We start from the raw sequence: 24,416 nt of genomic DNA on the forward strand, positions 1-24,416 counted from the left end.
ACTTCATCATCACTGGGGTATTTAGAGTGTACTTAGAGAGCACGGGTATGAGTCTATTATTCTGGTATGATCTCAAAGAAGGGTAAGAAAGAAGGATACACTGGGAAAGTGGGGAAGGGAGAGGAAGAAGAGAAAACTATCTCATTTAAGTGAGGCACCTAAGAAAGAGTTTATACAGGATGGGCCAAAAGTCACAAATATTTAATAACTTCTTTTTTGTTGTTTTTAAATATACAATGTCATAGCATCATATATACTATATACAGGAAATGAATTTACATTTCATGTGAAAAATCAAATCTTGTAAATGGTAAAAATAAAGAAAAAATAATTTTCAAAAATTTATTAAAACATCAGACCCTTTGTGACTTTTGGCCCACCCTGTACAATGAAGGGGAGAAGGGGCATAGAAAATGGGCAGTGTTTGAACATCACTCTTATTTGAACTTGTTCAAAGAGGGAAGAATATACATACACACACAGGTAAAGAAATTCATCTTACCCAGTAGAGAAGTAGGATGGAAAGAGGCTAAGCTGAAAGTAGGATTTGAGCTAATTATTGAAGGAAACCAGGGAAAATAAAAGGAGGAAAAGGCTACATACTCTTAGACTTTGAACTTGTTTTACTTGTCTAAACTAAACTAAAATCAATTAATGGAAATTGAAGGAAAGCAGATTTTAGCTTATATAAGCCATAAGGCTTATTTAAGGCACTCTGATGGCTTCAGTCTGAGATTGGAACAAAATGAGACACTCATAATCCATCTAATAGTTAGCAAAAAGAAGTTTACATAATCATAGGAGGGAAAAATATTCAGAGCAGAAAAAAGATACTCATCAAGAATACAGCCTTGATATCAAGCTAAGTATAGTTCTCCTATAATAGTGTTACTTGTGTCCCTGGTCTTTGGTCAGAAGCTTGTGGAAAGAACTCCAGTCTCTTGTCCTAGTTTTGTGTTCAGACGACCAAATATTTTTTCCTCTGAGCCAACTAAAACCCAAGGACAGTTTCAATACCTTCTAAGCAAAAACTGGCCTACCTACATGGAGCAGGACCTTAAGCTATTGGTGACACCACAGATTAGTATAAAGAAAAACTTCCTAACAATTAGAGCTGTCCAAAAATTAAGTTACCTCAAGTACAGTGAGTTCCCCAGCATTTGAAGGTTCTAAACAGAATCCAGATAATTTTTAGATAATTAATTGTTGATGATGTTGTAGAGGGGATTCATGCTCAGTTATGGGCGTCCTTGAACTCTGAGGTTCATTTTAGTTTCAAGATTCTATGATTTTCATGTCAAATATTGAAAAGCAACTGATGCACCAGGCCATATCTGCAGTCTGAATCTATCACATATCATCGGGTGGTGGGTAGTATGTTTCATCATAAGTCCTCTGAAATTGTGGTTGATCACGTGTTGATCAGAGTTCCTAAATCTTTCAAAGATTTGCTTGTCTTTTCAGTGTTTTTATTGTATAGATTGTTGTCTTGGTTTTATTCACTTCATGGTTCATTATTTTATACAAGTCTTCCCAGGTTTCTCTGAAACCATCCTAGGGGGAGAATTCTTAACCAAATAAGAAATAAGGGTGATCACAAAAGATAAAATAAATTATTTTGATTATATGAAATTCAAAAACTTTTACATGAACAGAATCAACATGAGAATGAGAATGAAAGCTGTGTAAAGTGGGGAAGGTTGTATCATTGATGTCTGGGCAGTGGGGCATATTGGTTTGAAAGGTGGCCAGGGAGTCAAGAAGACCTGGGTTGAAGTTCCACCTCTAAAACATACTAGCTATAAAATTATAAGTTGAGGAGAAGGAGATATTCAAGATATCAAGACCTAAGGAATACATAAAACTAGGGGCTATTTCCCAGTGAATAAATTGGTTAAAGGATATGAACAGTTTTCAAAAGAACTTCAAACTAAATATCACCACAGTAAAGGTTGTTCAACCTTATTCAACATAGGAAAAGTTGCTCCAAATCAGTAATAATAAAAGAAATGCAAATCAAAACAATTTATATTTTACTTACACCCATCAATGATGAAAATAATTAATTTTGGAGGTTCTGGTGGAAGACAGCCACTTAGTAAAACCGGAAAGCATTTTTAAATTATCCTAAGAAAGGAACTAAAATGTCCATAACCTTTGACCTAAGATCCTTCTTTTAGATATATATCCCAAGGAAATCAAACATAAAAATAAAGATCCCACATACATTAATATAGTTATAGCAACACTTTTTGGCAGTAACAAAGAACTGGTAATAGATACTCACTTTTGGTGAATGGGTTTTCTGGAATATTTGGAAATAAAGATAATGTAAAAACAAGACATTGATAAAAGTTTAAAAATAAATTGTAAACATTGATATTTTTCTTTTCTGAGTTATTGAAAAGATGATAGCTTGGTGACAGGTACTTTTCCTTCAAATATTCTCAGCAAAGGAAGAAAAATCAATAAAACTTAGATCAAAATAAATTTTACCTAAATTTGTCTTTTTGATAGATTGCAACAAATTCACCACATGCATTTAGTACTGCAATTTTGAAAGATAACAGTAATGTTATATGATATTTATCTTAACCATTCAAACAAATATCTTGTCAGTTAAAAACGCAAACCAAAGTAGGCAGCTAGGTGGCACAGTGGATAAATCACCAGCCCTGGATTCAGGTGTACCTGAGTTCAAATCCAGCCTCAGACACTTGACACTAGCTGTGTGATCCTGAGCAAGTCACTTAACCCTCATTGCTCCATTCCCCAAAAAATGCAAATCAAAAAATAACATAAGGGACTTTATGTAGTTTTCCCAGAAAATTCTAATCTTCAAAGTATATGTGCTATCTGAAAAAAGATGAATCATATGCCAAATTAATTTTAGAACTAGTAAGGTTTTCTTGTAACTAAATTTTACTATATTACTAGCATTATTTTCTGATTTCATTGTTTATTATTAAGTAAGTGGAAGCAAGATTCCAGTAATTGTTTAGTTTGGCATAGATTATAGCAGTATATTTAATTAAAAGACATTTTTTAAAACAGTGATTCTTTTTCTTTAAAGCTTTCTGATTTTATTTAGGCTATTAAAGAAGAGTGAAGTTTAGAAAATTAAATCCCAAATATTTATTTTATGAAGTATTTGGATTTTAATGGAGCCAAAGTACTTTTGAAAGTCTTAGATCTTAAAAGTATATTGCTCTGGGGCAGCTAGGTGGCACAGTGGATAAAGCACTGGCCCTGGATTCAGGAGGACCTGAGTTCAAATCTGGCCTCAGACACTTGACACTTACTAGCTGTGTGACTCTGGGCAAGTCACTTAACCCCAATTGCCTCCCCCCCCCCCCAAAAAAAAGCATATTGCTCCAACTGTTCTGTATATTTTGCAGAGAAAAGAAAAACTTTAGAGAGAGGAGAAGGAATATACTGACATTCAATAAATCCAATCCAACAAACATTTATTAAGCACTGATGACATGTCAGGCTAAGCCTTGGGAATACACTTAACAAAAAGAAAGATGGTTGCTACTCTCGATAATCTTACAATCTGAAGGGAGAGATAACACACAAAGGGATACTGGAAATGGGAGGGAGGAACAGGACACCAGTGGGGTACCTTGTTTCTTAGAATTCAAGCAAGGCAGGGCAACAGATGCAAAGAGGTATAATCTAAGAGTCCAGTTACTGCCTTCTATAAAAGAAGGCATTGGGAGGAAAGGGGAGAAGAAGCTAAGAAGAGATGAAGTTAATCAGGGCTTGAATTAACTGCATGATGGTGAGTTAAGAAATGATGAGGAAAAAAAAGGGGGCAGCTAGGTGATGCAGTGGATAGAGCACCGGCCCTGGAATCAGGAGGACCTGAGTTCAAATCTGGCCTCAGACACTTAACACTAGCTGTGTGACCCTGGGCAAGTCACTTAATCCCAATTGCCTCACACCCCCCCCCAAAAAAGAAAAGAAATGATGACTTTGGGGAGCAGCTAGGTGGCACAGTAGATAAAGCACCAGCCCTGGATTCAGGAGGACCTGAGTTCAAATCTGGCCTCAGACACTTGACACTTATTAGCGGTGTGTCCTTTATAACAAATGTACATTGTTAAGCAGAAAAAATTCCAATATTGGCCATATGTAAAAGTGTCTTATTCTGCATTTTAATCCGTTACCCCCCCCCTTTCGGGGGATGAGTAGCATTCTTTATCTAATGTATATCCTTTTTTTTTTAAAGCCAGTTTCACTTCTTTTTGATGATTACTGCTTTGTGGTATAGTTTGATATCTGGCACTGCTAGTCTCCCTTCTCAATTTTTTTTCAATTATGTCCCTTGAGATTCTTGACCTTTTGTCCTTTCTTTTGGATGGAGTCTGAATGCAGATCGAAGCATACTATTTTCACTTTATTTTTATTTTGTCATGATTCTTTCCTTTTGTTCTGTTTCTTCTTTCACAACATAACTAATATGGAAATACGTTTAACATGATTGCACATGTATAACATAGATCAGATTGCTTACCATCTTGCAGGTGGGAGGGAAGGAAGGAGAACAATTTGAAACTCAAAATCTTATTTAAAAATGAATGTTGAAGGGACAGCTAGGGTGGCGCACTGGATAAAGCACTGGCCCTGGATTCAGGAGGAACTGAGTTCAAATCTGCCCTCAGATACTTGACACTTACTAGCTGTGTGACCCTGGGCAAGTCACTTAACCCTCATTGCCCCTCAAAAAAAAAATGTTGAAAACTATCCTTACATGTAATTAGAAAAAATACTATTTCCATAAAAAAAAAGAGAGATTCTTGACCTTTTGCTCCTCCATATAACAAAGTAATTTTCCTAAAGTACAGGTCTGATTTTGTCATTCTCCTACTAAAACTCTAGCAGCAACCTAATTCATCAAGGTTCAAATTTCACATCTAATATTAAAAACTATTCACAACAGGCCCCATTTTGTCTTTCTTGCCTTCTTTCATGACCATTCTGGCCTCCTTGCCGTTCCTCACACATGACACTCTATCTCTTATCTCTGTGCCTTTGCACTGGCTGCCTTCTATATCTAGAATGTACTTCTTCCTTACCTCCACTTCTTGGAATCCCTTTCCTTCAAGATTCTGTTCAAATAAAACCTCCTTTGTAAAGCTTTTCCTGCTCCTCCCAGGTACTAGTTTTTTCCTCTCCTAAGGTACTTTATATGTATATCTACTTTACTTGTTATATACATACATATTGTCTTCCATGTTAGAATTTAGTTCCTTGATGGCAGGGACTGTCTCACTCTTGTTATTTGTATCCTTCTTACCTAGTACAGAACTTCATAGTAGACACTTAATAAATGCTTAATTCTTGATACCATAAATCACATAGTTGCACTCTTAAAGCTGTGTCTAAGTAGCACTCTACAGCTGAGAAGTTTCTTTTCATGTCGCAAATACCTTCCTTCATGCCCTTCAACCTCCAACTCACACTTTCCATTTTTCCCCTCTGGGTAGAAAGAGATGTAATAAATGAATCTACATTAAAGTTATAAAGCTGGGGGCAGCTAGATGGTACAGTGGATAGAGCACTGGCCCTGGATTCAGGAGTACCTGAGTTCAAATCCGGCCTCAGACACTTAATACTTACTAGCCGTGTGACCCTGGGCAAGTCACTTAACCCCAATTGCCTTACTAAAAAAACAAAACAAACAAAAAAAAGTTATAAAGCTGGATTTAGAACTGGAAGAAACTTAAGAGATTATCTCACCCAACCCCTTTATTTGATAGTTGAAGGAACTAGGGCCAAAGAGGTTGAGTGACCATCCCAAGGTCATAAATTCTGCAGGGAAAGATTTGGAATTATGTTGTATGACCAGAAGTCCAATATTCTTCATAGCAGCACACTTCTTCACTCCTAGACAATGTTTAGACTCCTAGAAATGTCTATTCTCCTTATATTTATATGTACATATATATGCATATGTATCCGTATATAGATATATATCCATGTATATATCTATATTTTATAACTATAGTTATAGATATATGTAGCACTGTCTATATGCAAGTTTTACATATTTTAATAATATTTGTATACACATATTAAATTATTTTCCATATTAGATTATAAACTTTTAAAAATAGACATTGATTTATTGTATTCAGGGCCTAACCTGACACATAGTAATTACTTAATAAAAACTTGTTGCTTATTTGATTGATTGATAAGAAGATGCCTGAAAGGGTGCAGTTACAAAGAAATGACATGGTATGGGATTTCAAAGATTAGGAATGATATTTTTTGAAAGCTAGAGAGAGAGAACTTTCTTGGTATTCTTCCTTCTACCATGTATACAGAGGCGTCCAACAGGTGGCCCCCAATACTCTTTACCAAACTAGATTAAAATATAATTGGGAAGTATTTAATAAGATAAATGAAAATACAGTAGAATATAATATTGCTATGTGGTATTATCTTAGTTAACATATAGCTGAAGTGATCTTTAAGTAGTTTAGTAGCTTCATTTCTGTTTGAACTGGACACCACTGATATAGATGATTGCCTATTTCACCTAAGTATAAGACTAGTTCTAACCATTTCATGTTGTATTTTTCATTAAATTTTGCTACCATATAATGAGAAGACATTTTTTTTCCAGACTGAAAGAGCATATTCCTTCTGTGGAACTATAGAATACATGGCACCCGATATTGTTAGAGGAGGAGATGCAGGACATGATAAGGTATTTTTTATTTTGAACTTCCTTTTATTGTTCTTTGTATAAAGGTTTAATAATAAAAGTTTTAGCTAAGTAAGTTGTCTCTCTGAAAGTCATTTAATTTAATTCATATGCCTGTATTGACATTCTTATCTTTGATACCCTTCTTTACTTAGTGTGCCAGAAGACTGAGTAGTGAGATAGAATGCTAGGCCTGGAGTCAGGAAGGCATGAATTCTTACCAGCCTCACATTTTTACTATCTATGTGACTATAGGCAAATCTCTGAACCTCTTTGCTTCAGTTTCCTCATTTGTAAAATGGGAATAGTAATAGCAACTACTTCCCAGGGCTGCCACAAGTGAATTAATGATTATAAAGTGCTTAGCACAGCACCTGGCAGTTAGCTATTGTCATTGTCATCATCATCATAATTATTATTGTAATTATTAAAGTTATCTAATGCTTTGTTGGATAAATGTATCATGTATATGAGCTTGTTCATTTCTTGTTGATCATGTTTTATAATTCAGTGATATTAGGCATTCACTATTATAAATTTACCTCTGAGAAGCACTACATTGTCAGGGGTATGTTGGAACAAGCTCATACTGACTTGAGAGAGCTGATTGTTAAATTTTCAGTGTGAGCATTTATACCTTGAAAATAGGCAAATGCAACACATCAGGGGTTGATTTATTGTTTTGTTTATTGTCTATACTTTTTAAATTATGGAGAAAATTTTAATGATGGAAATTAAACTTAAAAGTGTATCATGGGGGCAGCTAGGTGGCGCAGTGGATAGAGCATCAGCCCTGGATTCAGGAGTACCTGAGTTCAAATCTGGCCTCAGACACTTGACACTTACTAGCTGTGTGACCTTGGGCAAGTCACTTAACCCTCATTGCCCCGCAAAAAAACCCAAAAAACAAACAAAAACAAAAACAAAACAAAAAAAAAAGTGTATCATGTATACATTTTTTTTTTTTGCAGAGAGCTACTTGTTAAATTATCTGTATTACCTGCATGTTTTCCCCAGATGTTATGTCATTATATTTTTCATCTTTTAAATCATCTCTTATTGATCAGTCTAAAAAGTAATACATATAAATTATTATTTTGTATTACCAAGAGCTTCTTTGTTCTTGTATTTATAAATTTTTGTGAGATCTTTGTGTAATTGAAAAAAAAAATTCTTTATTTGATCATTCCCTTTAGTTCTCTCCAGAGATCTTATCATTTCAGGTTGTTAAATAAACTGTTTGGGCTTGTTGTTTAGTTTTTTTTGTTTCTTTTACAGATTTTTTTCTAATTACATGTAAAAATAATTTTTAACATTTGTTTTTTAAAAGTTTGAGTTGGGGGCAGCTAGGTGGCACAGTGGATAGAGCAGCAGCCCTGGATTCAGGAGGACCTGAGTTCAAAGCCAGCCTCAGACACTTGACACTAGCTGTGTGACCCTGGGCAAGTCACTTAGCTCTCATTGCCCTACAAAAAAACAAAAACAACAGCAACGACAACAAAGTTTGAGTTCAAAATTCTCTCCCTTGCCTACCTCTCCCCTCTTTGAGATGTCAAGTAATTGGTTGTACATGTGCAGTCATGAAAAATGTATTTTCATATTAGTCTTGTTAAAAAAACAGCAAAAAATACCCAAGAAACAAGAAAAATAAAGTTTTTTAAAATGTGCTTCATTCTGCATTCTCAATCCTTCAGTGGGAAGTGAATAGCATTTTTCATCATAGGCCTTTTAGAATTATCTTGGGTCATGGTATTGCTGAGAAGAGCTAAGTCTCTCACAGTTGATCATTGCACTAAGTTCCTGTTACTTACTGTGTATACTATTCTCCTGGTTCTTCTCACTTCACTTTATTTCAATTCATGTAAGTCTTTCCAGGTTTTTTCTGAAAGCATACTGCTCATCATTTCTTATAGCATAATAGTGCAGAACCCACAAAAGGAGAGGGTGAGATAATTTTCCAGCCAAAGATGGCTTAAAAGGTCAGCAGGAAAGTTCTGATGTACCGGGTGAAAGTGGAGTGCAGATCCAAGCCACACCGCTCAGACCCAGCCCTAGCCCTAGAGAATCAGGCCTCCAGAGCCTTGGAATCAGGTGAAGCAGTGGCTATTTCTGGAACTCAGCTCACAGACCAGTGAGGGGGTCAATTGGTTGGCCAGGGGGAGATTTCAGGGGTCTCTACTGGTGTTGAGGTGGAATTCTGTTGTGTTGCTCGTGCTCAGAACCAAGAAGCAATCTTGAGTGGTGACCCAAGTGGGGGAGGGGTGCAGGCACACCAGAGCTTGCAACCACAGTGAAACAGAATTCTGTTCCCAGCTTAAAGAGCAAGCAGGTCTGTGGTTATTTACAAACCAGAACACAGGCCAGGAGAGTGTAGAACATGCCTCTCCTTAAATAGTATCACCTGGGGCCCCCTGAAGCTTGGAACAGTGTACCCTGGAAGCCGTGCCCCACTTTAAGAAGGAATGAAAAGTCAAGAAATAGTCTGACAAAATGAGCAGACAGAAAAAATGTGAACCCTGGAAAGTTTCTTGGTGACAGGGAAGAGCAAAATATACCCTCAAAAGATGATAACAAGGTCAAAGATTCCAAGAAAAATATTAATTGGTCTCAGGCCATGGAAGCATTTAAAAAGGACTTTGAAGATAAGGTGAGAGAGGTAGAGGAAAAAATGGAAAGAGAAATGAGAGTGATGCAGGAGTGTCATAAAAAAACAAAGGCAACAGCTTGAAAAGCCAAATGGAAAAGAAGATATAAAAACTCTCTGAAGAAATTAATTGCTTAAGAATTAGGATTATGGGGCAGCTAGGTGGCACAGTAGATAAAGCACCAGCCCTAGATTCATGAGGACCTGAGTTCAAATCTGGCCTCAGACACTTGACACTTATTAGCTGTGTGACCCTGGGCAAGTCACTTAACCCCCATTGCCCCACCAAAAAACAAAACAAGAATTAGGATTGAGAAAATGGAAGCTAATGACTTTATGAGAAATCAAAACACAATAAAGCAAAACCAAAAGAATGAAAAAATACAGGGCAGTGTGAAATATCTCCTTGGAAAAACAGCTGACCTGGAAAATAGATCTAGGAGAGATAATTTGGAAATTATTGAACTACCTGAAAGCCATGATCAAAAAAAGATCCTAAACATAATCTTCCAAGAAATTGTCAGGGAAAATTGCCCTGATATTCTAGAACCAGAAGGTAAAATAGAAATTGAAAGAATCCACTGATCACCTCCTAAAAGAGTTCCCAAAATGAAAACCTCAAGGAATATTATAGCCAAATTCCCCAACTTCCAGATCAAGGAGAAACTATTACAAGCAGCCAGAAAGAAACAATTCGAGTACTGTGGAGCCATAGTCAGGATAACCCAAGATCTAGCGGCTTCTACATTAAAGGATCAGAGAGCATGGAATATGATATTCTAGAGAGCAAAGGAAGTGGGATTACAACCAAGAATCAGCTACCCAGCAAAACTGAGTTAAATCTTTCAAGGAAAAAAATGGGAATTCAATTCATTATGAAAAGACCTGAGCTGAATAGAAAATTTGACTTTCAAATATAAGACCCTAGAGAAGCATTAAAGGTAAACAGAAAAAAGAAATCATAAGGGATATTAAACGGGTAAACTGTTTACATTCCTACGTGAGAAGATGATACTTGTAACTCATAAGAACTTTCTCATATATTAGGGCAGGTGGATGGAATATATTTAGAGGGCACAGGTGTCAGTTGAATATGAAGGGATGATATCTTTTAAAAAATAAAATTAAGGGGTGAGAGAGGAATGCACTGGGAGAAAGGGAAAGGGAGAGGTGGAATGGGGTAAAGTATCTTACATAAGAGAAGCAAGAAAAAGCATATACAGTGGAGGGGAAGATGGGGGAGGTGCGGGGGAGTGAGTGAGCCTTACTCTCATCAGATTTGTCTCAAAGAGGGAATAATATACACATTCAGTTAGGTATAGTAATCTATCTTACCCTGCAGAAAAATAAGAGGGGAAGGAGATATGGAGACAGGAGTTGAAAGAAGGGAGGGCAGATTGGGGAACTGGCAGTCAGAAGCAAAACACTTTTGAAGAGGGTGGAAGAAGAATAAATATCATGGGGAGGTAATAGGATGGAGGGAAACACAGTTAGCCATAGTAACTGTGAAAAAAAAGTTGAAGCAGAAGCAAGAGCAATGTAAAATGATGATGATGAGATGATTGATTGATTGATTGACTAATTGATTGATTAACTAATTAACTGATGGATGGATTGATTGATTGGTTAATGGATTGATGAGGATTGATTGAATGGTACTTTGCTGGGCTATTGTGAAGAAAATTCTTTGTCAGGTATAAGATACTATGTAAATGTTATCTATTACTGTTGTTGCAGTAATCAGCTTCATGGGTTTATTGTAAGGAAATCCCCCTTTAAAGTACTATATAAATGTAGTTTACTATTTTTAAAATGATGAGCAAAAATAAATAAATCAAATAAAAATAAAATAAAATAAAAAAATGATGAGCAGGATGCTATCAGAAAAACTTGGAAAGGCTTACATGAGCTGATGCAAAATGAAATGTACTATATACAAAATAACAGCAATATTGTAAGATGATCTGCTTGGATGACTTAGTTACTTTTAGCAATACAATGATCCAAGATAATTCTGAAGGACTTTTAAAAAATGCATTCCATCTACAAAGAAAGAACAGAGGGCATCTGAATACAGATTGAAGCATAATTTTTTTGTTAGTTCCTTTATTTGAAGTTTTGTTTTTCTCTGTTTTCTTTTACAACCTGGCTAATGTGGAAATGTTTTGCATGACTACACGCGTATAACTTATATTGAATTGCTTGTGTTCTAAAGGGGGGGTTGGGGAGGGAGGAAGGAAGAGAATTTGGAACACAAAGTTTTCAAAAATTGATGTAAAGATTTGTTTATTACACGCAATTTGGGAAAATAAAATTCTAAATAAAAAAGAAAGAAAATGGATTTAGAGAGTTCAGATCAATCAATTAATCAATAACAAGCATCTTAAGCACATACTATGTGCCAGGCTCAAAGACCCTGGGGATGATAACAATAATCCTTAACATAAATTTCCACCCACTTTTGTTGACCTAATTAAGAGACTTGATTTGTGGGGAATAGTTTGTTTGCATTTAAGGGCATGTTGACAAATGAAAACTTTGTGTTATTCTGTCACTAGTTGATCATTACTAATAAATTCTTCAAAAGTCATGAGTCCCAGAATTAACTGGGGAGAGCAAATGAAGATATTAATTTAATTATATTGTTATTTTTACTACTGCCTAATTCTTGTGGAAAATAAACTACCTTGGTAGTATTCTTTTTTTTTTTTTTTTTGCGGGGCAATTGGGGTTAAGTGACTTGCCCAGGGTCACACAGCTAGTAAGTGTTAACTGTCTGAGGCCGGATTTGAACTCAGGTACTCCTGAATCCAGGGCCAGTGCTCTATCCACTGTGCCATCTAGCTGCCCCGGTAGTATTTATCTAATTTTTTTGTGAATTTGGTCATTTAATCTTCCTTAATTTTGTGTTCACATCTTTGTGTGTATATGTGTAAATAGTACAAAATTTTGTGTTAAAATATTTACTAAAATTATTAAATTTTCATTATGGGAATAATTATGTCATTTTTAATCTTATTGGTTAATAATTGTATAAAATGCAATGATTATTGTTTTATAGGCAGTCGACTGGTGGAGTCTAGGCGTTCTTATGTATGAGTTATTAACTGGAGCATCTCCGTTTACTGTTGATGGAGAGAAAAACTCCCAAGCTGAAATATCTAGGTAAATATAATAAAATAAATGTTTTGTTTTTCATTGAAACTGATTTAAGTACCACAAGAAACAGATTAAAACATAAATCTTCAAATTTGTTGGAAAAGCTTATTTGAAGAATTTCCATATAGTTAGCACCATTGTATTCAGAAAGAAATGTGGTAATGATTTCAGTTTACAAAGACAGTGTAGTAAGAGTTTCAGATTGATTTACAAGGAATGACCAGAACCAAATGACATAAAAATCAAAATTTAAGTCAGATAAAATTTACATGGTTGCTTTCTCACTATAAAGACTTTATTGTTAATTGCGGAAATATATTTTAAAGTTCTTCAATAGAGAAGGTAAGTAACCTGAAAATTGCAAAACTGTCAGTGTGTTTTAAAAATTAATCTTGCAACTTGAATTGTACGATCCAGAATGACAAACTGACATTAACTTAAAGTCTTTTAAATATTATCAGTACTTTTTTTCAAATATAAGTATTGTGACTAGATATAGTTACCAATCAGTTTTGCTCAATTTTCCTCTTTATATGCTACATACATTCAAGTATTATATTAGTATGGTCAAGGATATAACTTGGCTTAATATTAAAATGTAGCCATGTACTATAGATAAATAAAATTTAAAGTTTTATTTTTCTATTTAGAGAGTCCCAAAGTTAAATTTGAAATCTCAGAGAATTAGAGAATTTTGTGGCCAAATATATTTAATAGTCAGAGGATTGTTCTTGTTTTAAATGGGAAAAAAGATCTAGTATTTCTAAAAGTGATATAATCTAGAAGAAAGTTCTCCACATTTGGTCAGTGAAGTTGTACCTAACAAATCACTCGTAACTACATAGATCATAGGCCTTGCATTCCCAAAGACTTAAAGACAAGTTCAAGTGGTCATGTTTACCCTACCGTGGGCCTGCCTACCCAGTCCATGCTCTATGAACATCTGTTGTTTCATTATCTATGAATGGTCAGCAGAATATAACCTTTTGCTCTTTACCATATTTCCTTTGTGCTCCAAAACCCAAAAGTGAATTACATGTCTTTTGAGCAGCCAAAGATAGTAAGCTTTGAAAGAAACTGCATTGTAAAGGATTTCTTTTCTCTCTTTTTAAAAAGTATGGATATGACTTTATTTTCATATGAATATACTGCTAGAAATCACAAGTCTTAAATCTTAATTACAGAATTAGCACTAACTCATTAAATGATTAAATTACTGTTTTAAATTGAAGTTTTCTCATTTAAAAAGGTGGTGTTATTTTATGTTCACTAAATTATGTGAGAAAACAAGATGATTTATTTAAATTTAGAGTGTTATTTTTAATTTATGGAAACATGGCATGAATAGTTTTTTAAATTATATTTATACCACATAACCTTAGAATAATACCAATTTGTTTTAGTTTTTAAGAATTTTATAATTGAATGTTCTTCTTTATTACTTCTGCAATGGCCTAACTTATAAAAACTAATAAACTTTAAAAAAAAACACAAAAATCCCACTCCCATTTAGTAGATCTCTATTGTTAATATCATAAATATAAATGCTTATATTGCTATTAACATTCTATACTAATAGGAACAAGTGTTCCTTAGCTTTAGACTTTTAAATTCAAAACATTGTGTTCAGTTCTCCCTTCTAAATCCTCCATAATGTATTCAATTCAAAAAATATTTATTAAGCCAGTAAGTCTGGCTGACTCCTAGTCTATTGTACCTAGTACACTTAGATGAGTGCTGAGGGAATTATGAAGTTTAGATAAGACATGGTCACTACCCACACGAAGCTTAATATCATTGAGTTGATTGACTTGATGACTTGATTGAGATTATTGACTTGACTTATTATAGACATTTTGTTGTTGTCTTTCCTTTGTTCTTGAAGAGGACCATGACATTGGGGTGATGTCATGACTTTTAGTGAATTGGACTTAAGTGAAGGAGGGCTGTGTAGGGTCACCAGCTTTATTCTCTCCTCCAAAGCCATCTTGGTTCAGTGGCAAGCCATATATCAAGATAACTAGAGATGACCTCGGATGTTTTTTTAAGACAGTTGGTATTAAATGACTTGTCTAGGGTCATACAGCTAGTAGGTGTCTGAGATTAGATTCAAACTCAGGCCCTCCCAACTTCAGGGCCAGTGCTTTCTACACACTGTAACACCTAGTTGCCCGGTGGGTACAACATGAACAAAAATGCATAGGCACAAGTATGGACTACAGATAAGAAATGGGGCACATCTAGTTTGACTTAATACACAAGGTCCTAACGTAGTCTATTCAGTTTCTGCATATTTATTCACTTAAAATAAGGAAAGAATAAATACAAGAGACAAAAGAACCAAAAGCATCATGAATTCATGCACACATAGTAGCCAGGTGGAAGATAAGGCTAAATGTCCCTTACTGACCCAGATACCACAAACATTTTTTCTTCTTCACTCATAAGCTTCAGTGATAGTATTTTTCCAAAGGTCTTATATGCACACTCGTTTCCAGTTCAGTAGCCAATTAAAAGACATCATGATAAGCTGTCAAAAAACAGGAAATATCTGCATATTATTGGAGTGGGAAAGGACCTTCTATTACATGTCTGGAAACAGTCTCATCAAGCCTCCAAATGTTTCAGAACTGAGCACGGCTTATTATGCATATTCTAAGGCTCTTACCTATTACATCAAAATGAAAGAAAATTTGTTAACTATGGAATGGCAGTTCCAAAGAATATACAGTGGAATGGGTGGGAAGGGCTAGAGTGGGACACAGAAAGAAAAGGATTCAGGTGAGTGAGGATGAGAGAATAAGAAATTGGGGTTAGGGAAGAGCATGCCAATTATTTCTAGCTTCAAAAATTACTTTTTACTAAAAGTAGGCTTAATTTCTATTTGAAAATATTGTGATAAGCTTCCTTTTATCCACATTGAGTTATCCAAAATCTGAAAACTAGAGAAAATAATGAGATTAAATAAGATTTTTTGATGCTTCAGTTATCCATTATATATTTGTCATTTTTATGTAATTTTAAAAATCCGTTCTAAATTTTTGTTGCAATTTATAAACATAGCTAAGATGAATTTTCCTCTCAAGCTTATAACTCTCATTATAAAGTTTTCCCAACTTAAACTATACTGAAATCCTGTAAATTCCCTACCATGAACAATTAAAATTATTTATTTCTCCCCTTCTATGTGGGAAATTCAAAATAATGAAAACTTCTTCCATTCATGCATATAAGCAATTTATTTTTAACTTATAGTATTACAGAGTTTGATGTATACAAAAAATTTTAGTGATTTGCCTATGGTTACATAGCTTGTATTTGTCAGATATAGACCTTGAAAGCAGGTCTTGGTGACTCCAAGAACAAATTTCTTTAGATACTGTATCAAGCTTCTAGAAGTCAACAATTATAAATGCAGTGTGTGTTAAGTATTTTATGCATATCTTTAATCACTGAAATAAAACAACTTTATCAAAAATTTCTATTTAAAGATAGAAACATGTTATATAAATATATATAATAAAATTGCAGAATTTGAAATAATCAATATTATTATTGTTTTTCTCACAAATTTTCTTTTAAATATTTTTTGCTTTTATATCAGCTTCATTTCCCAATTTATCCCTCCTTCTTGCCCTACCCATTTAATAAAGAATAAAAAAATAAAGAAAAATAAAGCAGTTTATCAAAGCTAACTAACAAAACAGAGTCTGATGGCATATGCAATGTTTCACTCTCATAGCAATCCATCTCCAATATGACAAGAGAGAGGTTTTTTCTTAACGCTACTTCTGAATCATTTGAACATCCCAATTGTACAGCATTCGTTTTCTTTTTGTTTTAAATTCCCATTTACATTATTAAAGTTGTGTATATTTATTTCTCAATCCTTCATATTTCACTTTTCATTAGTTCATCTTTTTCCATACTTTTCTGAATTATTCACACTTAGCATTCTTTGTTTAACCTGAGATTTCATTGGTAAAGAGAGTTTCAAGCCTAGAAATTCCTCTCTCCATACAAACTGGTATCTGTCCTACAATTTAGAGTCTATGGAGAGGGGCAGCTAGGTGGCGCAGTGGATGAAGCACCGTTCAAATCCGGCCTCAGACACTTGACACTTACTAGATGTGTGACCCTGGGCAAGTCACTTAAACCTCATTGCCTGCAAAAAAAAAAAATATATATATATATATATATAGTCTATGGAGAGTTGCCATTGTTTCTTCATGTACCACAATTTGTTTAGGTTGTCTTTTGTTTCCATTTTCTTCCTGCCACAAAAAGTACTGCTATTTCAATAATAAGTCAGTCACCAAGTATTTATTAAGCACCTGTGGTGTGTCAGGCAGCATGTTTAGCCTTGGGGATATAAGTACAAATAATGAAACAATTCCTACTCAGAATGAGCTTACATAATTCACACTTTCTAATTTCCAATTCTTATTGTTAAAAATAGAACTATAAGAATTAGAGCAGGGCCAGCTGCCTCTTTACTAATAATTATTTGAAAAGCAATTACAAATGATTTTCAATTAATAAAGCATTTTAAAGAGCTCTTTTGATACTTTATTTTCAGAGATTTTGTTCAAAATGCTTTATTTCTCATTTTTCTTTTTCTTTTGTGTTTTGTCTTCAGATATGGAGAAAACTATTTTGGTTTCATATTTTCATTTGACACAATATTGTTGCAAATCACAAACTGGAATTTTGATTTTGAAAATTTGTTTACTTTGACAGATCAACCACTGAACCCCTTTTTAAAATAAATTAGTATTATGCTTATGATAGTTATGGGGAAATGAGTAATTATGATTTGAAATAGTTGCACACGTCCTAAAAAGCAAAATGATGTGCTTAAACAAAATAGCTTGATTGACATTTTCAGAGAAAGCATTATCTTATGAATTTATTCCATCCATTTATATCATTCCTACATATTCTTTTTTGTTGTAATTTACTGTCCTCCAATTTAATCATATTGTCTTCTATGGGAGTCTTTGTACTTCCAGACTCCTAGAAAAAAATGGTCTATTTTTGCTGCCTTTACTTCTCTTGCTCTTGCAATCTGATTTCCAGCACCACCAGTCTATTGAAATTCTCACAAGCTAATAAATCCTTTCATATTTTCTCAGTTATAATCTTCAGCCTTTTTGCAGTTTTTGACATCAGTCTCTTCCTCCTCCTAGATATTTCATCCTCTAACATTGTGCCCCTCTGTCATTCCTACTTTATCACTGATTTTCAGTACTTCTCATATACAGATTCATTCCCTACTGCCGACAAAAATGCTTATGTCTTTCTCATCATGAAAAAAAAACCCTCGCGGCAGCTAGGTGGCACAGTGGATAAAACACAGGCCCTGGATTCAGGAGTACCTGAGTTCAAATGTGGCCTCAGACACTTGACACTTACTAGCTGTGCGACCCTGGGCAAGTCACTTGACCCTCATTGCCCCACCAAAAACAACAAAACAAAACAAAACAAAAAACCCTCCTTTGATCCTTTCATTCCCACTATTGTCCTGTATCTCTTCTGCCCCTTATGAAAGCTAAACTTCTCAAAAAGTCTGTCTCCATAGATGCTCTGCTTTCTCTCCACCCACTCTCTTCTTAACCCCTCACAATCTAACTTCCAACCTTATCATTCCATTCTAACTGCTCTTTTCAAATGAGCTCTTATGTCAAATCCAGTGGGTTTTTTCTCAATCCTCATTCTCCTTGACCTCTGTGCAGCTGTGGACACTGTTAATCACTCTCTCCTCCTTAATGCTCTCTTCTCTCTAGGTTTTTGGGACACCATTCTTTCCTTACCCTCCTCCTATATATTTGAACACTTTTGCATCCTTTGTTGATTCCTCATCCAGATTACGCTCTCTAACCACAGATGTCCTTCAGGGTTCTGTGCTGGACCCTCATTTCTTCTCCTCTATACTACTTGATAATCTCATCAGATACCATGGATTTAATTACCATCTCTATGCAGATTGAAGAATACTTTTTTCACTTTATTTTTCTTTTTTTGCAAAATGATTAATAGAGAAATATGTTTCACATGTATAATTGATATCATATTGCTTGCTTTCTCAGTGGATGGGGGAGGAATGTCAAGGAGGGAGAAAATTTGCAACTCAGAATTTTAAAAACTAACATTAAAAATAAAGTTCTTTTTACAATTATCATCTCTTGATACTCAAAACTACCTATCCTGTCCTAACCTCTCTGCTGATGTCCAGTCTCACATCTCTACCTGCCTTTCAGATATCTCAATTTAGACGCCCAGTAGACATCTTAAACTCAATATGTCCACAACGAACTCATCATTATCTTTCCTCCTAAATTCTCTACCTGTCCTGCTTTCCCTATTAACTATGGAGGGCAACACCATCCTCCTAGTGACACTGACCTGACTATTCCACAAAAAAGACTCCATCTCCCAGGCATTTTCTCTGGCTATCTCCAATGCCTGGAATTTTCTCTCCCTCCTCATCTCTGCCTACTGACTTCCCTGGCTTCCTTTTATTCCCAACTCAAATCTCATCTTCTACAAGTAGCTTTCCCTAACCTCTCTTAATTCTAGTGCCTTCCCTCTGTTAATTATTTTTTGTTTATTCTGTACATAACTTACTTTTCTATATGTTTGTATGTTGTCTCACCCACTATATTATAAGTTATTTTAGGACAGGAAATGTCTTTTACCTCTTTTTATTCCCAGGGCTTAGCGTGGAATCTGGCACATAATAGACAATTATTAAATATTTTATTGGATTGATTGATCTTCTGCTCTTACGTGACTTTTATATGAAATTGTATCCTAATAGTTCCCCTACTTGTCTGTTCCTGGATCTTTTTATCCTTTGTTTCCTTAGGATAGAATTCCCTAAATGCCCAGTCTTGGGCCCTGTTCTCTGCCTATACTCTTTCCTTGGTGATGTCATCAATCCTCATGGGTTCAGTTCTAATTTCTGCACTGATATGTCCCAAATCTGTACATCAGGCCTTAATCTCAATCTCAGTCTCTCTCTCTCTCTCTCTCTCTCTCTCTCTCTCTCTCTACGTCTCTCCCCCCTCCCCTTCCCTTCCCTCCCCTCCCCTCCCCTCCCCCCAGTCATCCAACTGCCAGCTATATATTTCCATTTGAATATTCCACCAACAGCTCACACTCATACTCAAAACTGAACTAATTATACTCTTCCCCAAACCTGATCCTTCTCCAAACATCTCTATTTCTTTTGAGGTCACTACTAACCTTAGTCAATCAGGATTATCAGAATCATTCCTGACCATTCACACACCCTGCCTTCACACATCTAATCATTTGCTAAGTCTGGTCTGTTTTACTTCAACAAGATCACTTTCATTCACATAACACCACTTTGTTTCAGACCCTCACCTTTACCTGAACTATTATATCAGCCTCCTATTTGATCTGCTTATTTCCAGTCTCTCCTCTTTCTAATCCATCCTCATACAACTGTCAAATTGATCTTTCTTAAGCAAAAAAGCTGATTATGTCATTGTTCTACTCAAAAACTTTGAGGGGCTCCCCATTGCTTCTAGAACAAAATATCTGAGATTCTTCCACTTGGCATTCAAAACCACCTACAATATGTTTCCAATCTACCTTTATAATATGTCATTATATTATTAATAACTATAACCTGGAAAATTGTAATAACTGTACTTATGAAAAATAACTATATGAAAAATGATAAGTTTAGAAAAATTATAATTCAGGTCACAAGTCCTGCCGTGGTCGCCATTCACATGTAAGAATATTTTGAATGACTAGTGCTGATTTGGGGGGACTAATTTGATTGGGGTACTTAATCTGGGATTTTTGATTCACTGGCTATCTGACTGGCTATCTGACTGCTATTAACTTAGCATGGGCCATTTATAAACTTCCACCACACTGCTCCACTCCCAAATTGATAAGCAAAATATTAAGAAGCCTCTTAACTAAATAATCAAAACAGTTTATTTATGAGATACTATTTAAACTTAAGAATACGGAGAAATAAAATATACAACCTGACTTCATTGCGGTGCATCTCTTTCCACTGCATCTCTTTCCTACCTGCTGTGCCTAGAATTTTTTTTTAATACAATAAGGGCCTTAGCCACCTCTTGCCTTAGGGCACTCAGGTCCTTTATTCTAACTCCGAGCCCCTTTTACTTTGTAAATTCCCCTACTTCTAACTTTCCTTTCCTTACTGCCACCGCTGAACCCCTGTGTTTCTCTCTCACCAACCTTCTGTCTGTCTCTCTGTCTGTCTGCTCCGTCAGTCTGCCCTTCGGCCTCTCTTTTCTCTGTTCCCATTCCTTCTTGTCTGCCGGCCTTTCCTCCTTGCTCCTAGTCCTTTAGCCTTCTCCTGCGTCCTTGTCTCTCATCTGCCTCCCTCCTGATCTTGCCAGCCAGCCTCCAGTCCTCTTCTCAGTCCCCCTGAGTCCAACCCCCAGGTCTCTATATATCTTTCCTATCTCTACTCAAATCTCAGGGCTTTTTGTACCCACACACCAAGCCAATCCGCCAGTCAGGGCTGCGGCTGGGGCTGGGGGGATGCTCGAGCATCCCGTGCCTCAGCACAGGCTATGCCAGAGCCCAGCCTGGACGAGTCCAGGATCTCTCAGATAGCTCTGCTCAGATTGGAGGGAGCTGGGGGCTTTTTTTCCCCCACAGGACTTTTTGGCTCAGCTGAAGCGGAGGGGAAGGGGCACCAGCACCTCCCACACAGAAGAGACCCTGAGTGCCTAAGGCTTTCTAATCTCAGCCCAAAGGTAGGGTCCCCAAATCAAAATATATTTCCACAATACATTCTGTATTCCAGGCAAACAGAACTACTAGCTATTCCTTAATTTGACTTTGCACATGACTAGAATGCATTACCTCCACAATTGCCCTTTATCTCCATTCAAGGCTCTGCTGAGTGGCCACCTCCTTTGGGTTTTTGGGTTTTGGTTTTAAATTTTTGCCCTGCCAACTTAACAGAGCTTTTTAGTTTTTTTTTTATTTTTTGGTGAGGCAATTGGGGTTAAGTGACTTGCCCAAGATCACACAGCTAGTAAGTGTCAAGGGTCTGAGGCCAGATTTGAACTCAGGTCCTTCTGACTCCAAGACCAGTGATCTATCCACTGTGCCACCTAGCTGCCCCGACCACCTTCTTTGTTAAATAAACTCCAGTAGACAGTTGCTGCCACTAGTCCCTGTCAGCTGGTTAGAACACATTGCAATTTGGCTCAAAGAGGAAATAACACATGTACTCATTTGGATAAAGAAATTTAGCTTACCCTTTAGGGGAGTAAAAGGGTAAGGGAAACAAGAGGGTAATGATAGAAAGGAGGGCAGAAACAGGGGAGGAAAGTAGAAAAAAAGTGGGGCTGATAAAAGGGAGGGCAGATTGAGGGAGACAGTGGTCAGAAACAAAACACTGGTGAAGAGGATTAGGGTGAAAGAAGAAAAAAAGTACAAAGGGGAAAATAGGATGGAGGGAAATACACAGTTACTAATTGTAACTGTGAATGTGAATGGGATGAACTCTCCCATAAAATGGAAGCAAATAGCAGAGTGAATTAAAAACCAGAATCCCACAGTATGATGTTTACAAGAAACACATTGGAAGCATAGAGATACACACAGAATAAAGGTAAAAGGTTGGAGCAGAATATATTATGCCTGAGCTGAAGTAAAAAAAAACAGGGGTAGCAATCCTTATCTCAGACAAAACAAAAGCAAAAATAGATCTAATTAAAAGAGATAAAGAAGGAAAATACATCTTGCTAGAAGGTACCAAAGATAATGAAGTAATATGAGTAGTAAACATATATGTACCAAGTGGTACAGCATCCAAATTCTTAAAGAAGCTGAGTTACAAGAGGAAATAGACAGCAAAACTATACTAGTGCGGGATCTTAATCTTCCCCTCTCAGAACTAGATAAATCTAACCACAAAATAAATAAGAAAAAAGTTAAAGAGGTGAATAGAATTTTAGAAAAGTTAGATATGATAGACCTCTGAAGAAAATTGAATGGGGATAGTAAGGAATATACCTTTTTCTCAGAGGAACATGGCACATACACAAAAATTGACCATGTATTAGGGCACAACAACCTCACAGTGAAATGTAGAAAAACAGAAATACTAAATGCAACCTTTTCAGATTATGATGCAATAAAAATTACATGCATTAAAGAGCCACAGAAAGATAGACTGAAAATTAATTGGAAACTAAATAATCTCATCCTAAATAATGAGTGGGTCAAACAACAAATCATAGAAACAATGAATAACTTCATCATGACAACAGTGAGACAACATACCAAAAATTTGGGAAGCAGCCAAGCAGTTCTTAGGGAAAATTTTATATCTCTAAATGGTTTAGCATGAATAAAATAGAGAAAGAAGAGATGAATGAAGTTGGACATGCATACTAAAAAAAAAATAGAAAAAGAACAAATTAAAAATCCCCAAATAAAATACTAAATTAGAAATTCTGAAAATCAAAGGGGAGATTAATATAATTAAAAGTAAGAAAACTATAGAAGTAATCAATAAAACTAAGAGCTGGTTTCATGAAAAAAGATCAGTAAAATAGATAAACCTTTGGTTAATTTGATTTTAAAAAAGAAAAGATGAAAACCAAATTGCCAGTATCAAAAATGAAAGGGGTGACTTCACCACCAATGAAGTGGAAATCAAAGCAACTAATTAGGAGCTATGTTGGCCTAACTGTATTCCAATAGATTTGATCATCTAAATGAAATGGATGAATATTACAAAAATATAAATTACCCAGATTAACCAGAGAGAAGAAATAAAATAGGCTCCATTTTAGAAAAAGAAATTGAACAAGCCATCAATGAACTCCCTAAGGGAAAACTCTCTAGGGGCCAGATGGATTTACCAGTGAATTCTACCAAACATTAAAGAACAATTAATTCCCATACTGTATAAATTATTTGGATAAATAGGTGAAAAAGGAGTTCAACCAAATTCTTTTTATGACACAAATATGTGCGATACCTAAACCAGGCAGAGCCAAAACAGGGAAAGAAAATTATAGACCAATTTTCCCTAATGAATATCGATGCAAAAATTTTAAATAAAATATTAGCAAGAGATTACATCACTTTATCATCAGGATAATACCCTATGACCAGGTGGTATTTATACCAGGAATGCAGGGCTGGTTCAACATTAGGAAAACTATCAACATAATCAACCACATCAATAACAAAACTAACCACAATCATGATTATCTCAATAGATGCAGGAAAAGCTTTTGACAAAATACAGCACTTATTCCTATGAAAAACACTAGAGAGCATAGGAATAAATGGAGCTTTCCTTAAAATGATAAGCAGTATCTACCTAAAACCATCAGCAAGTATTATATGTAATGGAGATAAGTTAGAGGCATTCCCAATAAGATCAGGGGTGAAACAGGGATGTTCATTATCACCTCTATTATTTAATATTGTACTAGAAATGTTAGCTTTAGCAATAAGAGAAGAAAAAGGAATTAAAGGAATTAGAATAATCCAAGAGGAAACAAAACTATCACTCTTTGCAGATGATATGATGGTATATACTTAGAGAATCCTAAAGAATCAACTAAAAAACTACTTGAAACAATTAACTTTAGCAAAGTTGCAGGAATAAAATAAATCCACATAATTATCAGCATTTCTATACATGACCAACAAAGCTCAGCAGCAAAAGATAGAAAGAGAAATTCCATTTAAAGTAACTGTAGAAGCAGCTAGGTGGCATAGTGAATAAAGTGCCGGCCCCATATTCAGGAATACCTGAGCTCAAATCCAGCCTTAGACACTTGAGGCTTACTAGCTGTGTGACCCTGGGCAAGTCACTTAACCCTCATTGCCCCGCCCCCC

At 35.5% G+C, this 24,416-nt stretch overlaps 1 protein-coding gene across 1 annotated transcript in view; it reads left to right on the forward strand.

Annotated features, from left to right (window-relative positions):
• The window catches only part of RPS6KA5 (ribosomal protein S6 kinase A5), a 220,731-nt gene that overhangs the window by 128,966 nt on the left and 67,349 nt on the right, over positions 1 to 24,416 (forward strand). Inside the window, 2 exon segments of the mRNA XM_043982310.1 lie at positions 6,638 to 6,721; positions 12,424 to 12,527. Of these exon segments, the coding sequence (XP_043838245.1) occupies positions 6,638 to 6,721; positions 12,424 to 12,527 (188 nt within the window).

This window comes from Dromiciops gliroides, chromosome 2 (genome assembly GCF_019393635.1).
Source record: "Dromiciops gliroides isolate mDroGli1 chromosome 2, mDroGli1.pri, whole genome shotgun sequence".
Lineage (NCBI taxonomy): Eukaryota > Metazoa > Chordata > Mammalia > Microbiotheria > Microbiotheriidae > Dromiciops > Dromiciops gliroides.